General features: G+C 45.0%; 1 protein-coding gene across 1 annotated transcript; it reads right to left on the minus strand.

Annotated features, from left to right (window-relative positions):
- Positions 1-947: 947 nt before the first annotated feature.
- BBS2 (Bardet-Biedl syndrome 2) lies at positions 948-21,575 on the minus strand. Its single transcript, XM_080411115.1, has 17 exons — positions 21,369-21,575; positions 19,833-20,060; positions 19,333-19,458; positions 19,004-19,066; positions 15,278-15,355; positions 12,953-13,057; positions 12,074-12,160; positions 10,627-10,762; positions 7,993-8,132; positions 7,058-7,202; positions 6,325-6,496; positions 5,160-5,289; positions 4,211-4,342; positions 3,558-3,695; positions 2,976-3,088; positions 2,119-2,267; positions 948-1,465 (listed from the first exon to the last, which is right to left on the minus strand). Exons 1-17 carry the CDS (start codon positions 21,483-21,485, stop codon positions 1,359-1,361), a joined length of 2,166 nt encoding a protein of 721 aa, XP_080267241.1. The 5' UTR covers positions 21,486-21,575; the 3' UTR covers positions 948-1,358.
- Positions 21,576-23,305: the final 1,730 nt, after the last annotated feature.

The following is a 23,305-nucleotide window of genomic DNA, read 5'->3' on the forward strand; positions in this document are numbered from 1 at the left end:
TTGAAGTGACAGAGATCTGTGCTGCTGGCACTGCAGTCCTCCGTATCGAAGGGACCAAAACATGGGCAAGGGGCCATTCGGGGGATTAAACCACACCGCAAGAATTACATTCCCCATTCAGCTGGCTGCACGCTCACCAGCTGCTCTGTGACGAACAGTGGGCTGCTGGCTTCCATGCAGCAGCAGCAAGTAAGAGCCAGTTACAGGACACACTTACTCGTGACAGCGCCCAGAAGCTACCCAAGAGCTTCACCTCACAGAAGTGGCCCATCTCCTCCCTGCCAGCGTTGCCCACCCCAACCCATGCAGTGGTGAATGTGATGAATGGCGCGGGAGCCAGGAGCACTGGGGCCCAACCTCCATCCTGCACATGGTATTTTTAGCTTCTAGAAGAAATTTGCTTTGGCAAAGGTTCTAAAATATCTTTAGATCTAAGATAGAGCCTTACCGTAATATTTTAATCCAATTCTAAAAGATCCCACAATTAATAAACAGGTTTGAGCCAAGAGCAGAGATATTTTTCAGTACCTTCTTTGTCTAATTCCATTAAGTACTGCCAGCTCTTCGTAAGGATGCACCAAGCTTGGGCATGTTGTTTGTTTTTGTTGTTCCTGAAATGCACCCTTGCCCACCGCAGTATCTGTGGTTTTTTCCAGCAGCAGCACAGAACCAGCTGGAAGCAAAACTTCCTGCAATCCAGGTGCAGAGAGCCTGTTGGATATGGAACGGACCACTTCCTACCTGTGTGGAGTGTGGAACTGCACGGCTTTCAAAGATCTTCTGGCTTAAAAGCCAGCAAGGAGATGTTATCCCTTTGGTACTTCTCGTGCCCTGAATTGCAGTTCACCTAGAAAGCAGCACACCCCTGCAAGGAAACCCGGGATCCTCTGACACAGAGAGTTTAAGTGCTTCACGTGCACAGAGACTATGCAGCAAAACCAGGAAAGTGCTTTGTTTGGGGTTGGTTTTATTTGTTGAACAAAACTTAACTGTACGCATCTCCCCAACTAAATCAGAACAAAACCAAAGCAGTCTATGTTTTAACGGAAAAGGACAATGCCTGACCTACAAAATATATTAAAATACAAAGTTACTGTAAGAAAAATAATTGTTGCAATATTACACCTCTGTCTTGCGTAAATACCACATCTATACTTCAACTTTGATGCTTTCTTCACGAACCTTTGGCCTGCGTAGTAACATTTCTCACCTGAAGGCTTAACTAAAATGCTACCTTTGCAATCACTTCGCCCTACAGTGGAGTGGGGGACTGAATGAACCGCTCGTCATTACTGGTCTGTTATCTGCCCGCTGCATGGAAACACTGCCTCTGCGCAGCTGCTGCTCCTCCAGCCATTTTAAGAAGAGGCTGTTCCCACACGCATTATTTTGAACAGCACGTTAAGGTTGTTGCTTCTTATTGCATCCCGGCAAGCGCTGATCACTTGTGTTTTAGGTTTGCCGACTGTAAAGACAAAAAAAGGAAAGAAAAGAACACACACTTCAGTTACTAAGAAAGTGGTAAAAATACTTATTGACCTAGTCACAGAATTTAGGGGGTTCTTTCAAATATTTTTTAAACACACAGTGAAATGCCACCTTTTCTCCTAATATGTAAATAAAATCCTTTCTTTAAAGAATCATCATCTGTAGCTCTATTACAGGAGAGCTTAAATGACTTATTGAAAGGGGAATGCTATACAGACAAAAAAACACCTCCTGCCCAAAGACTCACAGAACTAATAATATAAACAGCCCTGCTTAAGTTGCTGGGTTTTTTTAGAAGTAGAATTATAAATTAAGAACTGAAACACTACTTTAAAAATGTTTTTTAAATGGTGTTCAACAAAACTAGCCATTTCTATACCATCCAGAAAGCTGGAAACTGCTTTGACCTATTCTCTAAAACTGTGATCTCAGATGATGCTGAATACTCACAGGTGACTGTCACAGGCAACTGGCTATGACTGTGAAGTTAAAGGTTACTTCTACTTACTAATTTAGTTTCAGGCCAAAAAGCCTGAAGTCACTTAACTAACCCAGGTGCCTCCAAGACACACCTTATCTGCCTCACTGGGGTCCCAGCCTCCCCGTCCCCTCCAAAGGCACAATACTTACCACGTAACCGCCCGGCCCTCTGGATTGCCTGATTCACAGCTTTCAGATTATTCAACAGCTCCGTGTGATTGTGGCAGCGAATTTTGTATTGATTTATTAAATCTCTGTTCAGATCATACAGCTCAACGTACCGTGTCTTCATGCTTTTCCTGGGGGAACAATCAATCCAGTTATTTGCATCTCTGGAGACAAGAAAGTAATTCCTAGTTTGTCAATATAGAAGTGATACATGGTTGTGATGGCTACCAGGGTTAATCATGTATCTGCTAGCTACAAGACAACAGACTTGTCTAGACATGTTGGTTATACTCATTTTGGGGTGGGTAAGAAGGTCTATTTTTGCAGTTATTTTATCCAGCAACCCAGAGGAGGTGCCACTTTCCCCAGTGAAAGTAACACTGCTCTGCAGCAATTTGGACCTCTTTACTGCTGCTCTTTCCAGTAAAGACAGGGCATTAGCAGAACACAGCCCATTAAGAGTGAAAAGACTACACCTAAAATTTCTTTCTTGGGGTTCTCAAAAGTTCACACACCACAAACAGCTTTTACTGCCTTCTTCCTTTAGTGTATCTTTGCTAATATATCTTGCCATCTCGAGGTTGACTCACACTACCAGCTTTATGTCAAATACCTAACCTTGCCCTTTTGCCTTTCCCAGACGGGTTTTCCACCTAAAGAGCAAGGCAAGGCTCAAGGAGAGCTCATGATGGACCCAGCAAAGCTACCAATTCTACATCCAGAGCTGTTACTAGGCAACCCCTATAGCACACATGGGGGTTTTGTGCTCTTTTCTGCCTGAAAAGCAAAGACTGGCCATTCTAAAACCAGCACAGTCAAGCTAAGCAGCCACCACTCACATGTCTCCCAGGAGTCGTGCGTCTTCCGCCTGAACCAGCATGCTGCGGATGAGGCTGGAGTGTTCAGCCATGTCGGCAGTGAGCCTCTGATTCACCGCATGGTATTCATCCACCTGTCCAAGGCAGACAGTCAGGAGAAAGGGCCCCCAGCACTCTGGGCATACAGGTAATTGTCCAAGGTAAACCCTGGCCCCGTGTAATAGGAAATAACATCCCAACTTACCCAGCCGGCATCCCTGGGCCCATTCCCCTTCCCCTGGCTGCCAGAGTAGTACCCTGCCCCAGGAAGGGGGCGATCAGGCTGAGACACACACCTTAGACCCTGACCCAAACCCACAGCTCTGTCTCCCAGACAAGATATTTACATTATTTTAAACAATCAACTGCTGGGACCAATGGCCTGTTCTACAGAACAAAGAATAAACAGAGAGCCGAGGGTGTCCCATTGTCCTTTGCACAGAAGACAGAGCAAGTCATCGCTGGCCGAGTTCCACAAAGATACAGCAGTTTAGAGATCCTCTAGTTCAAATGCCCCCAGTGACTGCCTAGCTGCCAATTCAGAAACACCCCATACCTCCTCACCTTGACCAGTACTTTCCGCAGCTCCTCAAAGTACACAGGGAAATCTGCTTCCACCTGCAAATCTTCAATAGCCAGAAAGGAGGCCATTGACTGGATAATGTCACCAGCTAGATCAATATCATCCGTGTTGATGGAGATCTGTCAGAAAGGAAAGTAAGCAGTTCATCACTCTTCCATGCCAAAACGTCTCCCACAACTGCCCAGCAGGACTGCCTCTCAAACAGTTACCCAGGCTCAAAGCAGTTCACTATCAAGAGGCAAAAATCGATGCATGAGCAAGCTCTATGGCTTTTAGTAGATAAGGAGACACTGATTACCAAGGAGCTTTTATTCAGGCCTTGGGAAGAGGCATCTGTGCACACAGGACCAGCACAAAAGTTACAGGCAGCCTTTGTGCCTCAAATCGTAGCTCCCCGAAACCACCCTGTGTGGGAACAAACACCTTCCTACAGATCTGTAGGCTAAGCAGTTTCCTTCAGTAACAGGCCTGGAATTTTACCTACTAACAGTAAACAGACCCAAAAGTTTCCAAAAACATAAGTATTTTCTCTGCCTGTTCAGTCACCATTTTTACTGCCTCATATTGGCACAACCCCTAAGTTTTACCAGAGTATAATAAAACGGGTGTTCCCCTTGCCCATGAAGATACTCACATCTCCACCAGCCTTGATTTTGATGCAGAGTTGACCTGCATTACGAAGGGAAGTGAAGCAAACCTGAAAGGGAGCGCTCTGAAACTCAGCATCCTCTGGCAGCAAGAAACTCTGATTCAGCCACATAACAATCTTGCAAAAATAAAATGAAGAGCATCAGCCATCAACCGTGTGGAAAGCCTGGAGAAGCACGCAACATCCCTGCATGTGATGTGCACCAAGGCGCTCTGTTCAGGGTACCTTGGAAATCTCATTTACCAAGTTTCATCCCCTAAATCCATCTCTCAAACTTGTTAGAGTAAGGACAGTTGAATCCTTGCTCCAAAGCTCAATATTCTTAAGAAAACAAAATCCAACAACCAGCTCAAAGTGACAAGCTAAGCCCAGGCCTTGAGACCAGAGAAACCTGGGAACAAGGCTTGGTTGCACTGCAAGAAGTTAAAGTTTTGATTCATCTTGTGTTTTGCCTTGGCATTTAATGCAGTAAAGGCCATGTAAATACGGCAGAGCCCTACAGTTACAAGGGAAATGACCAGCTCTAATTACTGCAATCCCACTATTCAGATCTTTTAGAACAAAAGCTACCGCACTGCTGCTCATCTGTTGTGAAACTGAGCCATTATCTGGGCACTGCACTGCCTCATTCCTGTTCTCTGCTCGTTTACAATATTCGTCCCTCACTACAGGGCTCCTGCCACATTCCATCAACTATCCCTCAGCAAGGAACGCAGTATGTGAAACGCCTCATCATCTCAGGCCATTAGTCCTGCCACAACTGAGGCATCTTTGAAAGAAGGAAAAAAAGCAGAGTCAAGTTGAAGTACACTGACTCCAAACGCCAGCAGTGCAGTTCACTGCAAATTCTCCCTTTGCTGTTGCATATCTCAAGCTAATTTCAAACCCTCCACCTACATAGGACTGGAAAATAGGAAGCAGAGCAGAAACTAACCCTTTGCGGCCTCTCATTCGTTGTACAGTTAACAAAGCTCAGGGGCTCCGGGGCTGAGTCCGGGCTGCTCAGGGCATACATTGAAAAGCGGGGAAGCTGTCTTGTCAACTCAAATACATGGAACTGCGTGCTGGAAGCATTCCAAAGGAAAAATAGAGACAGTTACTAACATATCAGGGATTCACCTACTGCAACGGTTCCTGGTTCTTTTTTAGCTGGCTATTGACATCAGCAGCTTCCAGCTACATAATCAGCTGCTTACTTTTTCCCAGGAAAAAATACTGGAACTTGGAAATTCCAGGCTTATCACATCATGAGGTTGAATGATTCCTCCCCATGGCTTACATTTTCCATAATCCTTCCAATGAAATATATTCTCTAAGCTAACACATTTACAATTTTACTATGTGACTGGATATTTTCTTTACAGGTTCAATGAATTCTTATTAAAAGCAATAACAAAGAGAAACTGAGAAAATAAGAAGGGAATTCAGTCCCATACTTTCTTTCTGCAGTTGCTGGCTAGCTGTCAAAATAGGCCTCCCTGTTCAGGGAAAGGATGCTGCTTCCTGGGGCACCGCCAGTTCTGACAGATGTGAGCAGGGAGAAAGTTGTTCTTAAGTGTACATGAAAAGACATTTTATTTCTGTGGGAAACTAGAAAAGTGTGTCTTGAAATCAAGCATACGCTACTGTCTATTTGCCCTGAAGACAAATAGGTTCAGGGTTACTTTGTAGCTTGAAAGACTACAGGCTTGCTCAAGTACTTCAGCCAGAGCAGCCACCACTCAGGACCTGGAGAGGCAGCCACTTAGAGCAGACAGCCTGGATACAGCCTCTGCCTCTCTTGATTCCCTTCGGAGACCCACAATAAGGCATTCCCCGGACAAGAAATGCTCCCTGCTCCCCTAAAGGCAGAGCTAGAGCACAATAAGTCCCAGTGACTCCAGAGCATTCAGACTTTGTCTGGAGAAGAGCTCAGCATCACAGGTGCAACAGTGTTCTTAAGAAAGCATTCCAGCTACCCTTCCAGTAACACAGAGAAGCAGGGCACCAGGGAAGTAACAGTGCACTTCCCATGGGACAAGTACGAAGCCACATCATGGCTGTTTACTGGTCACACAGTTAGTTCTGGAGACCAGCAGAGATCACAAGACAAAACTCACCTGTTCCTGTAACCCACAAAGGCTTTGATGTGCAAATCCACAGGGACATCTTTGGGTGGAGTTAGGGGAACTCGAACACAGCCCGAGAGGCTCTGGAAACTGGGGTGTACCACGTGGCTCTCTCCTTCAAATATGCCCTCAGCAAAGATCAGCACCGCACGGATGATTGTGTCTTAGCAACAGGAAGAAAAAGCAGTTCCTAAATTAACAGCTGTCCTCTGGCAACAAACCACCACTGTTTTCAGAATTGAGCACAGTCAACCCTTTACACCCCTCCTCCGAATTGTTAAAATACCCCAGATGACCAGCAGTACCACATCTGGACCCGACTGCATCCTCAGCACGCCCGGTGCTGGGTGAATTTACTATCTTGGGGTAGTTCCACTTTTGCATACAAAGCCAGCTGCATTCGTACAACAGCCTCACTAACACAGCTGTAGGTTAGAGTCAACATAAGGGGCACTGCAGGGTCACCAAGTCTCATTTCATACAAGTTAAATGTTCATTGCCTTAGAAAATAACACATAACAAGACACACATTGCCTCAAACTCCTCCCCCCTGAGACCCATCAAAGGAATGCAGCTTGATTCAAAACTCTGTGCAAGGAAAGCAACCACAAAGGGGACATTACAGACGATAAAGGGGAGACAGGCAAATCATCAGCTAAATATAACTAAATGTTTGCATGAATTTACATGAAATGAATGTCAATGGTTGCAGGCTACCACTCACCATTTGTGGTGGAAATGCACAGCTCCACATGGGCAGACTGGCTGTCAGAGCCCAGATTAACCGAGAGGGCTGTCTGGAGTTGGGTGTTGGCTGGAATCACACCTCTCTGCCCATCAGCTTCCTTCAACTGAGCGTTCAGTTCAGCCTGTTGCAAAACACATACCCTTTAGTATTAGAACCTCAACATTTTCATTCAAGCAACTTAGAAAACATACGTGTAAGTCAGTTGTCTTTTCTTGCAGGAGCTTACAGCACTTCCCAGACACTTCACATAGCTATGAACAGTGGTTGGATAAGGCATGAAGCTGTGGATACTTGTGCTACTATTTGTTCAAGTGTTTTATTTTCAATGGAGCTCAGCTCTGTACTCAAATCTTTAGTCAGAAAAGCACTTAACATATATTCAAGCACAAGCTTATATAATCTCATGCTTCTGCTACGGTCGTAATTTACTGTTCAAATATGAATTTGTGCTTTCCTCAGACTATTTTTTGAAGCTCTTTATTTCTGCACGTTCACCATCAAGCCAGAAGTGCGCTTCCTACACCCTGGCAGTGCTCCCAGCTCTCAACCCATTACCCGATGTTCTGGTACGAGCCCTTCTGACCCCCAAGTTGGCTTATGCATTGAAAATTACAATTTGCAGCCATAAGCCAAAGCAGAGGGCTGAAGAGAATCCAGCTCCAAACACAACGGCTCTGGAAAGGCAAAGGAGCAAGGAAAGTGTCACATATTACAATACAAAAAGCAAGTTCTGAACCTGCACAAGGAGCAAGCCAGATGCAGAAGCAGGAACCGCAGTAAACAACCTCACCACATCCTAACAGGTTACAGTTCTGACTTGTCTGGACTGCCCTGCGACCTCGTCCCAGATTACTCCGGATTTATAGCAATAGGAAAGTGTGTTTGGGCCCTACACATTATTTAAGTAGTACCTTTGCATTTTCCTCATAATTTCTTAATTCCAGCAGCAGATTTTGTTTCTTTTGACTAAGTTCTCGGATCACATCCTGCTCAGCACTTGTATCCATTAGATTTCCTTTCATCTCCTCACCTCCTGGCAGATAGCCTCGGACTGTACAGGAAAAAAAAAATAAAAAACAACAGGCAATTTCAAAGCCTTTCACAGCCTCTCTGAAATTTACTTTTCGTAATAAGACCCGCCCTGTACCACCACCTCAGCAGCAAAGACTAGTTCTGGTCTTCAGCTGGTACCATTCAGCTGAAAACCTGAGTATTGATTTATACCCACAGAGGCTCTGACTTTCCTGATGATCAGGACAAGAGAACTGCATAATTAAAAAAAACTGAATTTCCAACCTGTCTTTAAGCTGTCTTCACCTGACCAGACAAGTGGAGCACCCAGGCCTTTTGTGAGAGGATTCCCACTTAAGTCATTCTTTCAGGTGCTTAGGCAAGTTTGCAATTATGCAAAATTAATAAAATGTGTACCTGGACTTCTACAGCTGGTCAGAGGAATTGCTGCTGTCTGGAAGTGACTGTAAGTCACTGTCAATCAGCCAGTAAAAAAGATTTACCCACATCAGTTTTTTCCCAAATCAAGAGACACGTCACTTCAAGGGGGGGTAAGACCTGTGTCCCAGCAGCCCAGCAGAGCACGGTTATGCAAATACCTCCACCTGCCTGTGGAGACAGAAGAGCCAAACAGATGAGACCAACACACTTGCTATAAACTTCCGTTTTGCTCTAGGGCTCTGTGCTCTGATTGCAGCTGACAGTGAAAGCCAGGGACAAAAATCTTACACCTACAAAGCACATGCTGCCTGACTGCGTATCACTGCTGCCCTGTAGACAGTTGCAGGGAACTTGAAAAGCAGTCAGCATGCACACCGTTCTCCCAACAAAAGGACCCATTTTGTTATTTCTGAGTGAATTATTCACTTTAAATGAGAACAAGGCAGAAAATACACTGAAACACAGAACGCCACCTCACTTGAAAGGATGCTGGCCCCAAACAGAACTCTATTGACAAGGACTACGAGAATGCATTGTCCGTATGTCCTGCTCTCGGCTGGGATGGAGTTAATTTTCTTCTTAGTAGCAGTACAGTGCTGTGTTTTGGATTTGGTGTGAAAACAACGTTGATAGCACACTGATGTTTTTACTTGTTGTTTGGTAATGTTATGTACTAAGTCAGGGCCTTTTCAGTTTCTCAGGCCCTGTCAGCCTAAGAAAGCTGGAGGGGCACAAGAAACTGGGAGAGGGGACAGCCAGGAGAGCTGACCCAAACTGGCCAAAGGGCTGTTCCACACCATGGGACATCACACTCGGTATATAAACTGGGGGGGGGTTGGCCAGGGCCTGCTGATTGCTGGTCGGGGGCTGGCTGGGCATTGGTCAGCAGGTGGTGAGCAACTGTATTGTGCATCACTTGTTTTTTCCCTTCCCTTTGAATTTTATTTCTCTCCTTTTCATTATCATCATAATCTTATTCTATTTTAATTATTAAATTGTTCTCAACGCTTCTACCATCCTGCTGAAGTGGGAGAGGAGCAAGCAAGCAGCTGCATGGTACTGAGTTGCCACTGGGGTTTAAACCACACCACCATATAACCCCAACAATAGGGCTATGACTATTCAGTAACAGCTAAAGGCTCCAGCCTAAAGGGATTCCCATCCTGCCGAGGTTTGTTTATGATGGACCCATCAGAAAAGGATGATCGTGTTCAGTGATGTTAGCCTACGCAGCTCTGCTAGGACAAAGTATCTTCAGAACTGTGTACAATATTCCCCTTCTGTAAGTATGGGGAAAAGGTTTATATGCTAAAGCCCAAGCGCAGCAAATCCATGCAGCCTGTGATTAAGACAGACAGCAAAACACTGTGCCATTTAACAAGGACAGGCTTTTGTTCCAAATGGATTGTGCCAGACCTGCTTGTCTCAGGCCACTGACGCCAAACAGTCGGATAATCACACCAGTGTCTTTCCTGAAGCCATCCCTGTAAATTCATGCTGAGCCTATTTAAATAACCTGTGATGGCATTTGCTCCCACTCACAGTAACCAGGGCTGACTTGAATGTATGGTGGGACAAATCCACCAGTTTTCCAGTCTCAGGATAGCACCTTCAAGTAAACAAAAAGCTGTTAACATCTAACATTTCCAATACAAAAACTATCCATCTTCAGAAAACCCAGACATGGACCCCCTTAGCTCTCTGAACACCTTTACCCACTGTAAAGTGACCAAAGAACTACCACATATAGGAAAAAAGGATTTCCTATACATTCATCTATAATAATGTTGTCTGAATATACTGGATATAGTTCTCTTTGCATTGTTAGGATGGGACTTCTTCCATTACAAAAATGAATTCTGACAGCTTCTTGGATCATAATAAAACACACACTGATTATCAGAGAGAAGGCAATATTCAAAATCCTGTTTGCAGATAGCGTAACTCAAAATTCCCTTAACTTCGCATAAAGCGAAGGGAATTTGTCACGTGAAAATTACTATGGAACCAAAAAAATGTTTAGCTGATCTGAGATGATGTGATGTGCCTCATGTTACTATGTATTAAATGAATATCCTGAACAATGCTCTTACCTTCACCATCAACTGAACAACAGATTAACTGGGTGCTCCCATCCATTCTGTAATCCCCCTCCACCACTCCTGCAATTGAGGAAGCAAAGTTGTCCTTAAAGATGACTTCCCCAGTTCGGTCACTGCGTGCATCAACCTGGAACAACACAGAGTTCCAAGGCACAGCATGAACAGGAAAGCTAACTCCAAAATACATGCCATGCCCTACTCCGAGCTGTTAACCAAAAGCCAGCTCCGCTCACAGAATTGCAGGTGAACTTGCAGCTCTGCTGATCAGCACACCACACATGAAAAAAATACCATCGAGAAACGACCTCTAGACAGCCTCAGCTAGAAGGACCTGCTCTTCAGAGGTGCTTCCCTAAGTTACAAACAAGAGGGAGGAAAGAAAGGGACTACTGCAAGTCTGCACTGGGAACGTTATGCACATGAGTGCAGCAATGAAGGGACTAAAAACCAGAAATAAACTTAATGCGGTATTTACAGCCTCTCCTCTTAGCTCCAGCCCTTGTGCAGTGAATTATTTCTATACACAAATGCCACAACTTTTAATTATCTTTCATTGGAAAAGAGTGGCGAGGGGGACTCAGTTCTGTGCAGTGTGGCTTTTCCAAAGCGCAGGACCCAGCACCACACTTTCTAGGAGCTAGGGACTGTTTCAGACCAACAAGCAGGGTAGAAATTGCCAGCGGAAAAGTACGGGGGGGCAGGGAGAAGGTAATGCAAGGAGGGATTCTCTTGTTAACAGTGTTATACACCTAATCCAACATAAGTTACAACATACCTAGGCCCTAGACTGCCAAGTCGATATGAAGTTAATTAAATTCCCTCAGGCTAATGACAGTGATGAAAGGTGTGAAGAAGAAAGTATAGCTTTAAAAAAAAACAAACTGGCAAGCTGTGTCCAGGAGAGATTTGGCAGCTAGAAGAGTCATTTCTGGCAAAGGGGAATATCAAGCAACAGGCTTAAGAGTCTACGACTGAGCTGTGTAGAATGTCTTTACATAAAATTAAGTAACGCGCGATTAATCCTGCCATAGTCAGGACTGACGCTGCTCTCCTGTTACATAACTGCTTTGCCTTCCCTGTAGCCTGAGAACATTCAGGAAACATTGCAGAGGATTATTAGCACATCCTCAAGACACAGCTGAAAAGAGACACTCGAGCCCTACGATGTGGCATATGGCCTCTGCTACCACAGAAACAAGTTACCACACCTCAGCAATTGACTGAGCTAAGCAGAGGAAGCAGCTTTTCTCTGATCTTGCACTTGGCATGGCATTCACCAGCCAAACTAGGTTGACTGCAATAGTTCTTCAGCGTTCAGTCTTCATCAGTCTTTTTAACTTTTTGGTTGTTCTCCTTCAGACTGTTTAGCAGCCTTGTACAAACACAGCTTCCAGATTTACAGCTCCTCATTCCCCACCCCCGCCCTGAGTAAACTCACCTTCCCGTTGGACCAGCCAGTGATCAGCTCACACACACCGTCGGAGTTCAGGTCAAACGCATGTATGCTCATGGCGTGGTTTTTAGACTGAGGACAGAAAAAAAAAGAACAAAATAAGTCTGGGTATGTTTGTTCAACGGCACATGCCTGACACATGCAAGACATGGGAATAAGAGGCTAGGAAGCTGGAGCATCACTATCTCTAAGGTCACAGACACATCTGAAATCTTAGTCCCTGCATTACTAGTCTAGTCCACTGCTCTCAAAGAACCTGATCTTTCCCTTAAATACATTTTCATCCAAGCAGATGATGAGAACTCACAAAAACAAAGAGTAAAAAGCTAAATTCTCGGGGAGGGGCAGGGGGAATAATCAGGGCTTCAACATCATCATAAACTGACACCACTGAGAAAACCCATTAACCTCTTTGTGTCACCTCCCAAGGAATCCTTTCTCTTAATACTATTAAACAGACCGTTCTAATCTGTGTTACATTAAGAATTATTAAAATGAGCATCAGGAAAGGATCTTGCCAATATGACGTGCTACAGCAGCAAATTGCTCTTGATGTGAAAAATTAGCTTCAAACACAGACAATGCAAAATTAACTCAGTCTCTGAAAAAGTTTACTGATTCAACAACAATACAGCCAGGAGAGTTTTCCAACAGTGAACTCAAATTTCTCTGTTGCTTGAACACAAGCGCGCGAAGCTGAAGCTTGAAGTTTGTAAGAACAAAATTACAGCAAGTTCTACACTCAACCAAAAATTTCAAATTCATCTAAGGAGGCAGGATTACATCAGAACGACCTGAGATTTGGTACCCAATCTCCTGGCAGCCTTCAAGCTTTCCATGATGATATTCCAACATTGGACTAACCTTAATCCTCCAGTAGCGGGCTGTCTTGTCATAAACTCCGACTGTCCCATTGGAAAGAGCATAGCCGAACCGACTGCCATACATGGGGCTAAGCGCAGTAACGGTCTTGTGAAGGGGAAGGAGGGAGAGAGAGAGGATACAGGAGTGAAAACTTGAGCATCTTCAAGTAAGAGAACAGACTATACAACCTCTCTATCATATGAACTGCACAATACTTAAATGCTAAGTAAGCTTATTGTAGGAAGCATTGAGTATTGAAGTAACTATTCTTAAAAATCAGTCTGAAATCACCAAAAGCCTTGTAGGATTCCCTCACACAAGCTGTGTTGCCAGCGTTAAGATACACTTCAGCAAGCATGGCAGAACTGCCCTCAAACTGTGGACTTTGACCAAATATTTCCTACCACAAGCAGCAACACAACTGCTCAGAGGATTCTTGTGGTCATCAGTGCTAACATATTATCACTGAAAACCTACTCCAAACACACAACATTCCTGAAGCTTCAGGAGCTGAGGATGCCAAAGAGTTCAACTTCACATGGGTTGGGAAAGCCCTAGAGATATCATTGGTGGAAAATCTTTGTCCAAGATTAGCGAGATAAAAATTAACAGCTCCCGCAGTTTGACTTCTTTGGAACACAATTAGAACACCAGCCTAGGTATTACCTGAGTAAGTAACGGCTCCAGGGAAATACCCAAGAGTCCTAACTCAGTCGTAGCTGTTTCTCACTCCTCGTAAGACCCGTGACCTTACGATTCTTCACTGAGCTAAGGCTCTCAGTGCTTGGAAACGCTGTTTTTATCACGCACTAAGACTAGAGATTTTAACATCAGGACAAAATTGCAATCATCTGTCTGGTCTTTTGTACAATGTACCAGAGGAGACTTCCTTAAATTAAATCTTTCACCAACTTCTTAAACTCAGCTGACTACGCTCAATTTTTTATTTTTTTTTACCATAAAACATTTTCCAAACATTTATCCTTCCCTCTCATGACCTTCTCCAAAGCCTTTCCCAAGTACCAAAATCCTCTAAATTGCATGCACCCAGTAAGGACAGAAGACATCCAGAAACAGTCAGAAACTCACAAAAGTACAAATACTCCCTTTATACCAAATTGTTTAAAAACTGAAGAACCACAACAGTCTATGGCTTCAGTTTCACCAGACTAAGTGATCAAACACAGCAAATGCAAACTATTCAAGCCTTCTGAAACAAGCACGATGTATAAAGCCTTTGTTCCCTGAACTGACCTTCCTAAAACAGAAGGTTTACGTGCAGCTGTTGGCTTTTAAATTAGAACAGTAGGATTCCATCAAGCCTCCTAAGCCTCTGCGGGTGTGAAATGAAAACAATTCTACTGTGGATCTGAAAATAAATCACACATGATAGTGATGGATCTTTAGCTTCCCTTTAACTAGAAATCACAACATAACTCCAGACTGGCTACTGTACAGACAACAAAATGTACTATAGGCCCAGTTCTAATTCTAGCTACAGCAACAGCCTCCTTTCCTAGGACACTGCCTGGATTAGTCTTTTATAGCTCTCCGTAAGTGGATTAAAAGCTAATTAAGCCTTTTAGCCCCAACTTGGGCAGCAGGGAGACCTCAGATCTTCAAGGACAAGGGTTTGTAACGTGTCCTTACTCTAACCTGGGCCCAGAAGGATCGTGAGAAGACTAAAAATAAACTCCTAAATGCAATACTAACAGTATTTTACCCCCTTCCGAGCAACCAAAATTTAACAGTGGGATTTCTCTCATTTCTCAAGCTGAAGAGCAACACCCACACTTTTCATTTATTCTTCTGTAAACCTATCTGCCCCACACCTTACTTTAGGCACTGTTTATACAGCCAACATGCGTAACTATGGCTTTGCAATTCCAGTTGCAAACTAAGCCTCCAGTTTTGCCCAGGCAACCCTCACCTGCCCTGCTGTGCACTGTCTGAATACATGAGGCAAGTTACTTTGTCAGATTGTGTCAATCCATTTGAGGAAAACTGTCAAAGCCATTCTTTGACTTAGAAGGCAGGAAGAGCTTCAGTCACAATCCAGTAACCTTAATTACCTTTGGACAGGGCCCTGACTTTCAGTCAAGCAATAGTTACTTTTCTGAACCTGATGAAAGGTTTGTAAATAAACAAAGCAAGAAACCCTGTGCATATGAAAGACATTATTAAACTTTTGCAGTTCTAGCAGATACTGTGCCAAATAGTTAAGTAATATTTAATTACACAACAAATTTGAACCAGAGAAGCTTGACAATACACAAGAATTTCAGCTCCATCAGCAATTATAATAAACTTGTAGAAGTAATTTACCTCTGTCTCTGACATTTCTGCCACAATCTCATCCTCTTTAAACACCCGGATGTCAAAATCTTCAGAGCCAACAAGAAGCTAGGAAAAAGAAAAAAAAAAAAAAAAGTCTACCTCAAAAATAGTTATTCAAGCCACGGAAATAAAAAGGACATACTCTAGGACCTACAGGGCAAACAAAAATTCCAAGTCCAGCAATGATGAGGTTTTAACAGCTCTATGAAAAGTTGCCAGTGGAATAAAAGGTACCATCTATCAAGACAAGATTTCAGAAGTCTCCCATTGATCAAGTATTAGTTATACATTTTTTTGTCAAGCTAGACTCTACAAAAGCACAGTGAAATATCTGGGGTAGGAATAAAAAAAAAGATACTTGGAATATCAGGGATATGCTCTTTTCTTACTGTAAAAGATTCAGTGTTATAACTCATAACTGCAATTATATACATCAAAAATACTGTGCTGCCTGTGTTGGAGCAGAAGACTTGGAGCCCAGTTCCAACTTGTATTACATGGGTTCAGAGAACCAGCAACTCCCAGTTACTGGCCTGTGAGCAAACAACTGGGGAAAAAAAAAAAATCATTGCTCAGCACTGAACATCCCTCATTTAAAAAAAAAAACAAAAAAACTCAAAACCAATGAATCCAAGTATCAAACCATCACTGCTCCTCCAGCCTAAATGGTTGCTGCCATTAGCTCGATGTAAATGATCATACAAATAGGAAATGAGCACTGACTCAGGTCTTCTGCATTCTCATTCCTTTATCACTCTTTTCCTGTTTCCTAGTTGAGCCAGTATAAGGCATTAACTGAAAAGAAGCTCTGTGGAAAAAGCATTTTCTAAAGATGGTGACGGTTCACAGTTTCTACTTCGCAAATTGAGAAACCAAGAAATAGATTTGCTTAGTGTCTTGCCCACAAAGTCATCCAGCAAATCAATGACAAACAGAATTAGAAATGAAAGTTTAAAACCCAGTGGTACTTTTCCCCACTGAAACCAATGAACCATCCACCTTTACTTGGCAGAATATAGACACAAATCCATATGGAAGTTGGATTTTTACAAAGATTAAAGGCTTCTTTCCTTCCAAAGTAAAGATGCTTCAAATTTTGACAAAGTGACAAACTACACCAGGCTAAGCTTAACCGTAGATACTGAAATAATTTACAACAAATAACATATGTAAGAGGTACAGATTACTTGACAAGATGCAACTACCAGCTAAAAGTGAGTAACTAAAAGCACAGAATCCCAAAACGACTACTGATGATGCTGCATTTCCCAAAGATGCCTAGATGTCGGGGTTTTTTTTCATTTATTGTGATCCAATTTGTCCACCACAGTGACTTTCATTCCACTGGACCAGAACTTGAAAAAGCAAGGAAAAAGATTCCTCCCCCTCCAAGTCTTTGGTGAGACAGGAGAACATAACCTGTATCAATCCAAAATCCCGAGGAAGACAGTGACCACAACAAATCAGTTTTGTTAGCTACTAAACGACAGAAGTATATTCATGTCTTTTTAAAACTGGTCAATTTTAAATATAGACATATTTCTGCTGGGGTGAGAAGAACGGAAATGAAGCTAGCACACCCGCTTATCAGATAAGACACAAAGTGATAAACAACGATTTGCAAAGATGTTTCTGTGCGTTTTCTCAGAACCTCAATTTTAAACCAGAAGCAGTTTCACAAAAAGCCACAAATAAAAAAAACCCGCCTAGACAATTAAGATTAAAAAGAACACTAAAAAAAAAAAATCTCAGCAAATGCATGCTCAGGTAACTGGCAGGGTAAGTTAGTTGGATAATGCATCCAACTGCTTAGCTCAAAGTGGCATCAGATTACACCAACTGCTGAGAATGAAACTTTCTCAAGCAGAAAAAATAATAGCAAAACAATAAAAAAACCACTTAGTGCAAAACATTTACAATTAGTGCCATAGATCAGTTTCCTGATTTCTGAATCTTTATACACTCTCTCCACTTTCTATAACCACCTCTCAGCACATTAAAAACACCACACTCTAAGAGAAGCTATAGAGAAATTGACTGGAAAACCTGATTTTTTTTTCACTTCCTGAAGATCCCAATCAAGCAAAGTATCTCTATCAGTTCAACATTTATATAACAGAAAAACAAAAAGTGTAGATGTCCTTTACATATCACTATAAACATTATGACACAAGAATTATTTATTTTAAAAAAAGAAAGTGGGGGGGCGAAGTAAGTATCTATAGCGAAAAACAAGAAAGAATTTGAAAAACAAGAGGGTTTTTTTGGTGGGTTTTTTTACAGTAACTTTTTTGCAGTTAGTTTAATAGTGAAATCCTTACAGTTATCAAAACATGGCCTTGGGAGAAGGAACAGACACAGAAATGCATCCGTCAAGCTGAGGCACAACAAGTTCAGTTCAAGGAGAACCAAATGGTTAATGAGACTAAACAAAAAGTTACTGGAACTATGTCTGAACTATCCTAATTATCATACTAAAAGATCCACCCTCGAGCAAAGAGGGACCCCTACTAACAAAGCCCCCTCCTCAAAGAACGTGCCAGGGAAACAAAGAACGCTGTACCTTTAAATGGAGATAAGGCTTGTAAGAGCCAAGGAAAATACAGTGTTACTACACCATAATCGTAAACAATTGTTCAAAGCCTACAAAGAAAGCGTCACTCTGTGTTAAGAGGTGTGCTAGCTTTGTGGATTACTGCCTAGCACCCATCTCTGCCCAGACAGGCAATGAACAAACGTCTCAACTCAGCGTGTGGATTGGCTCTTGCACACAGAGTGAAGAACCCAGATTTGGGGTAACGATTACACATGCCAAGTGGGGAACCAAACAGAAAAGCTTCAGTAATTATGATTAAAACTGAGAGACAGATGACAAAAGTGGGTTTAGCATGGTGATTTAACATCATATTGACTAGCATCTGACGCATACTAAGGAAGCTGTTACTTTTCTTCAAGATTCATATGTATAAGCATGATCCCTCAATTCATTCCAGATGGAAGAACATTTACAACATAGAATGCCATACAAATACATGACTTCATTTCTTGCAGTCTACATGATCAGAACGGCAGCTGTTTCCTATTGTTTGTCTCATCTCATCAGCAAGATGCTTGTTATAAGTTAGCTTCAATTTTAAATCAGAAGAGAGTATTTTGTTTCCCCCTGTCACTATGAAGAAACAGGAGGACTGGAAGCAAAGACAGATTTCTTGATTTTACCAACTCTAAGTGAAGCTCTTCACAGCACAGCTTTTTAAGAGCTCACTTTTACATGTAAGATGCTTGCAAGTTGTTCCTCTGAAATTTAAGTGTTTATAACCATATTCAAGAAATACCACTGAAATAGATGCCTTGCAACTAATGACCACAGGCATTTCATTGTATTTCTCTCGTAGTTAAGAAAAATGTGAGAAGTTTTCCATTACAGCTAGCAATCTATTCACCAAAGCAAGGCAGGAATGCAGTAAAGAGTCCAGATACACCTCATTTTACAGACTCCAAGTAGTGCCAGAGACCAGTGCTGCTCCCTGTACATGGGCTGAGCATTCGTGCATGTCTTTGCCAGACTGGAGTCTGAAAAAGGCACAACTTCCATGCAGGGATCACTTTAACCAGTAATATCAGCCAGTCATGTTTGATAACCCATGGTTTTTTATTATCATTTCACTACAAGACCGTGAAAACAGTCGGATTCACATGTAAACATTTACAAACCTCAGTTTTGCCGTCACCATCAAAGTCACACAGTGCCAATGACCGAACGTTGTCTCCAGTAACCTAAAATGAGAAGGACAATCCTCAATACTGATGACAGCTGTCAGAAGCTAAACTATTTTTATGATCTCAACTACAACAGAACAACTAATATAATCTACATTCAAGCAACACCTGAGTGAACTGAATACACGACCAAAACACAGTTTCAGGTCTGACATAAATTAAGAAAGATCAATTACTGAATTAGTACTTATCACGTAAAAAAAAGCAAGAGGAATGAGCACCATTGAAAGACTCTTGTAGTAACATCAAAAGCATAGCCTTACTGTCCAAAAAAGGTCATTTCCTTCATAATCAAAGCCCTGCAGGGCACAGTTTCCACCAGTAATAGCAAGTGGAGCTGAAATATCTCCCAGCTTTCCAAGAACTATTGCATTGGCTCCATCCGAAACCTACAGAAAAACAAAAAGAAACAGCAGACAATAAGACATCAGAGTACACAAATCAAAAAAAGAGCTTCCAACATTCTCGCTATCCGTTTAGCTGAGCTCTGAATGCCTATTAAATTTAAATTTTGCCTTGCTAGGTGATGTTGACATATTGTGCAAATCTGCTCTCACATGTGCATACACAAGACATACATTGCATTTGTTGGGGTTTTTTTAATATTCCAGATATTCTAAAGGCAAAATGTTTTGAATGCACTAATGCAAAGAACAGAAGCATAATTGATTGACAAAGTAATGTAAAAACTGCAATCTTTAAAGTGAAAAAAAAAGAAAAAACCCCAATATATTAAAAAAAGCAGAGAGTTAAATTTACTTGCCTCTTTGTAAAACAAATCTGAGTTGTTATACACATCGTAAGCCAATAAATTAGTCTGTGTTCCAACCAGAAGACAATCATAACCAAGCTGAGGGTTCAGCACTCCTGAAGCTAGACAAGTGATCCCTTGGTTAATGTTGAGAAGAGAAATGTCTGAATCTTGGTTACTTTGCACCATCCGGTTTGTGCTTGTTGTCTGTCCTCGGGCATGAGGGTTATGAATAAAAACCTGTAAAAACAAAGATATAAATATTATCACAAGGCATATATGTTTGTATACAAACATTAAAGACTACTGTTTGGATAATAACGGTGATGGGGAAGGAGGGCATTCTCTCAACCAAAGTGAGAACAAAAGACTGGAGGTTTTGCTGACAATATTCTGACAGTTATTCTTTAAACTACAGCAAAAAGGGGAAGCGCAGGAAAACCCTGCTCTGGCCAGCTGTTTTGTTTGTTTCTGAAAATGGCAACTAACATGTCTTCAGAATAAGGCCAAAAAAAAAAAAAACCCAAACCAGAGGGAACAACAAATTAAACAATTTAATCCAGCTGGTAAGAATGTTACCAAAAACCCCCAAATATTTAGGACAATTTACCTGGCACCTATTCCTCACCTCCACTGGCAGGTGAACACGGTTAATTTTAAAAGGGCCTTGTGATAATTCTCACCAAAGTTCAGTCACTGTAATTCCCAGGAGCAGAGTCAGAGGATCACAGGATATTACAGATTCATTTAGGTTGTGGAAAAGACCTTTAAGATCATCAAAGCCCACCGCTAAACCATGCCTCTAAGCGCCACATCCGTGCACTCTGCAGAAACACAGAGTACTATGCTTAACAGCCTTTGGGTTACGGCGGTACAGCCCGTCCGGGGAACGAGCCCTTGCTCCGTGCAGTTCCTAAAGGCTCCAAAACAAAATTAATAATAACAACGCTGGGAAACATCACAGCCCAGCCATGTTTGTATTTACAGCAACCTAAATGGCTCTGTGGGTTTAGGCTTCAAACCATGTTTTATTAGTTCGGGTGTATGTTACCCCCCCGCTGCCTGTATTGCCAGCTCCAGCCGAGCACCCACAAGGATTTCTAAGGATTTCTACTCCTGCAAGGCACCGCAGCCCCCCCGCACCCTTCCCGTTCCCGCTGCCCCGCCCTGGGGGGGCACAGGGGGGCCGGCAGGCCTCAGTGCTGGGGGGGGGGCACAGGGGGGCCGGCAGGCGTCAGCGCTGGGGGGGGGGGCACAGGGGGGCCCGCAGGCCTCAGCGCTGGGGGGGGGGCACAGGGGGGCCCGCAGGCCTCAGCGCTGGGGGGGGGGCACAGGGGGGCCCGCAGGCCTCAGCGCTGGGGGGGGGGGGGGGGCACAGGGGGGCCCGCAGGCCTCAGCGGCCCCCGCCCCCAGGCCCTGAGCCCCCTCCGAGCGCGGCCCGGCAGCACCCAGCGGGCCCCGGCCGCTCCGCCGGGCCCCGGGCAGGGCCCTCCCCCCTCCGCTCGGCGCGGCCCCGTGAGGCAGGCGGGCCCCGCGCCGCCCCGTTACCTTGCCCGCCTGCGTGGCGGCCGCCAGGCAGGGGTGCGTCCCGTCGAACCGGCCCAGCGCCACCATGCGGGGCAGGATCTTGTGGTTGAGCTTCAGCGTGAAGATGGGCACCAGCATGGCGGCGGCAGGCAGCACGGCCCGGCCCGCACACGGGCTCCGCCGGGGCCGCTCCGCCGCCCGCGCCCGCCGCTGCCTCACGGGAGGGGCGGGGCCTCGCGGGGCGGGGCGGGGCGGGCACGGGGGGGGCGGCTGGAGGGACTGGGTGCTACTGGGGGTACTGGGGGGCATCTGGGTGGCTGAGGTGTGGGACTGGGAGAGCAGTTGCAAAGGTCAGGGCAGCTGGTGGCTGCTGGAGGGACTGGGTGCTACTGGGGGGCATCTGGGGGGCTGGGCTGTGGGATTGGGGGAGCAGTTGCAAAGGTCAGGGGAGCTGGGGACTGCTGGAGATACTGGGGGGCTGCTGGAGGGCTACTGGGGTGCTATTGAGGGTACTGGGGAGCGTCTGGGGTTGCTGGAGTGTGGGATTGGGGTTGGAATTGCAAAGATCAGGGGAGCTGGGGGGCTGCTGGAGATACTGGGGGGCTGCTAAAGATACTGGGGGGCCACTGCAGATACTGGAGGGGCTGAGGTGTGGGATTGGGGGGGGAATTGCAAAGGTTAGGGGAGCTGGGAGGCTGCTGGAGGTATTGGGGGGCAGCGAGAGGGCTACTGGGGGGCTGAGGTGTGGGATTGGGGGAGCAGTTGCAAGGTCAGGGGAGCTGGGTGGCATCGGGGGGGGGATGGGGATTGGGATTGGGGTTGGAATCGCAAAGATCAGGGGAGCTGGGGGGCTGCTGGAGGTGTTGGGGGATTACTGGAGATACTGAGGGGCCACTGGAGATACTGGGGGGGGGGCTGTGCTGTGGGATTGGTAGGGAAATTGCAAAGGTTAGGGGAGCTGGGAGGCTGCTGGAGGTACTGGGGGGCTACTGGAGGAGTACTGGGGAGCAGCTGAGGTGGCTGGGGGGCTGAGGTGTGGGATCGGGGATGCAATTGCAAAGGTCAGGGGAGCTGTGGAGCTGCTGGAGGGACTGGGGGGCATCTGGAGGACTGCTGGGGTGCTACTGAGGGGACTGAGGTGTGGGATTGGGGGTGCAATTGCAAAGATCAGGGGAGCTGGGGGGCCACTGGAGATACTGGGGAGCTGAACTGTGTGATTGGGGGTGGAATTGCAAAGGTCAGGGGAGCTGAGGGGCTACTGGAGGTACTGGGGGGCTGCTGGAGGTGCTGGAGGGCTGCTGGAGGTGCTGGGGGCAGCTGGGGGAGCTGGGGGGCAGGGGCGGGGGGGGCAGGAGGACAGAAGGGCAGAGGATACTGGCCCCTAGAGCAGCCACAGCATCCCCCAACACCCGCACCACCATCCCGGCCATGGCTTCCCTGTGGGGTCAGTGCCCAGCTGGGGGTCCTAGGGGTGTCCCCTCGCTGTCCCCAGCCCCCCTGCCTCACCCCTCACACCCTGCGGTGCATGACGCCCCCTCCACCAGCAGCCCGGCGCCTTGCTGCAAGCCAAGGGCATCTCCAACCAAGAAGCCACAAGCCGATAAAACCAAACCTGGTGTTAAAACGCTCGGTGCCACCCGGGAAAGGGCAACCTCCGCGCGCTGATGACACTGTGCCATGGGCTTACACACTGGTTTGTGCAGAATCCCATCGCTGGGGTGCTGGGAGGAGGTTGGAGACTGGGGGGGTGAAGGGCAAACCCGTGCCAAGCTACGATGCCGGTCCCCATCCCAGCATGGATTTTGGTACCAGACCCTTACATGTCCCCTCTCCCCACAGTGACCACAAGCTCCATAGGGAGACCCTTTCTAAAATCATGGCTTTAGAAATCCTTAGATTATTTTGGGTTTAAGAAATACTTTTAACACGATAACCTTCACGGATGCTGTAAATGCACC

Source organism: Falco punctatus (assembly GCF_963210335.1).
Source record: "Falco punctatus genome assembly, chromosome: 14".
Lineage (NCBI taxonomy): Eukaryota > Metazoa > Chordata > Aves > Falconiformes > Falconidae > Falco > Falco punctatus.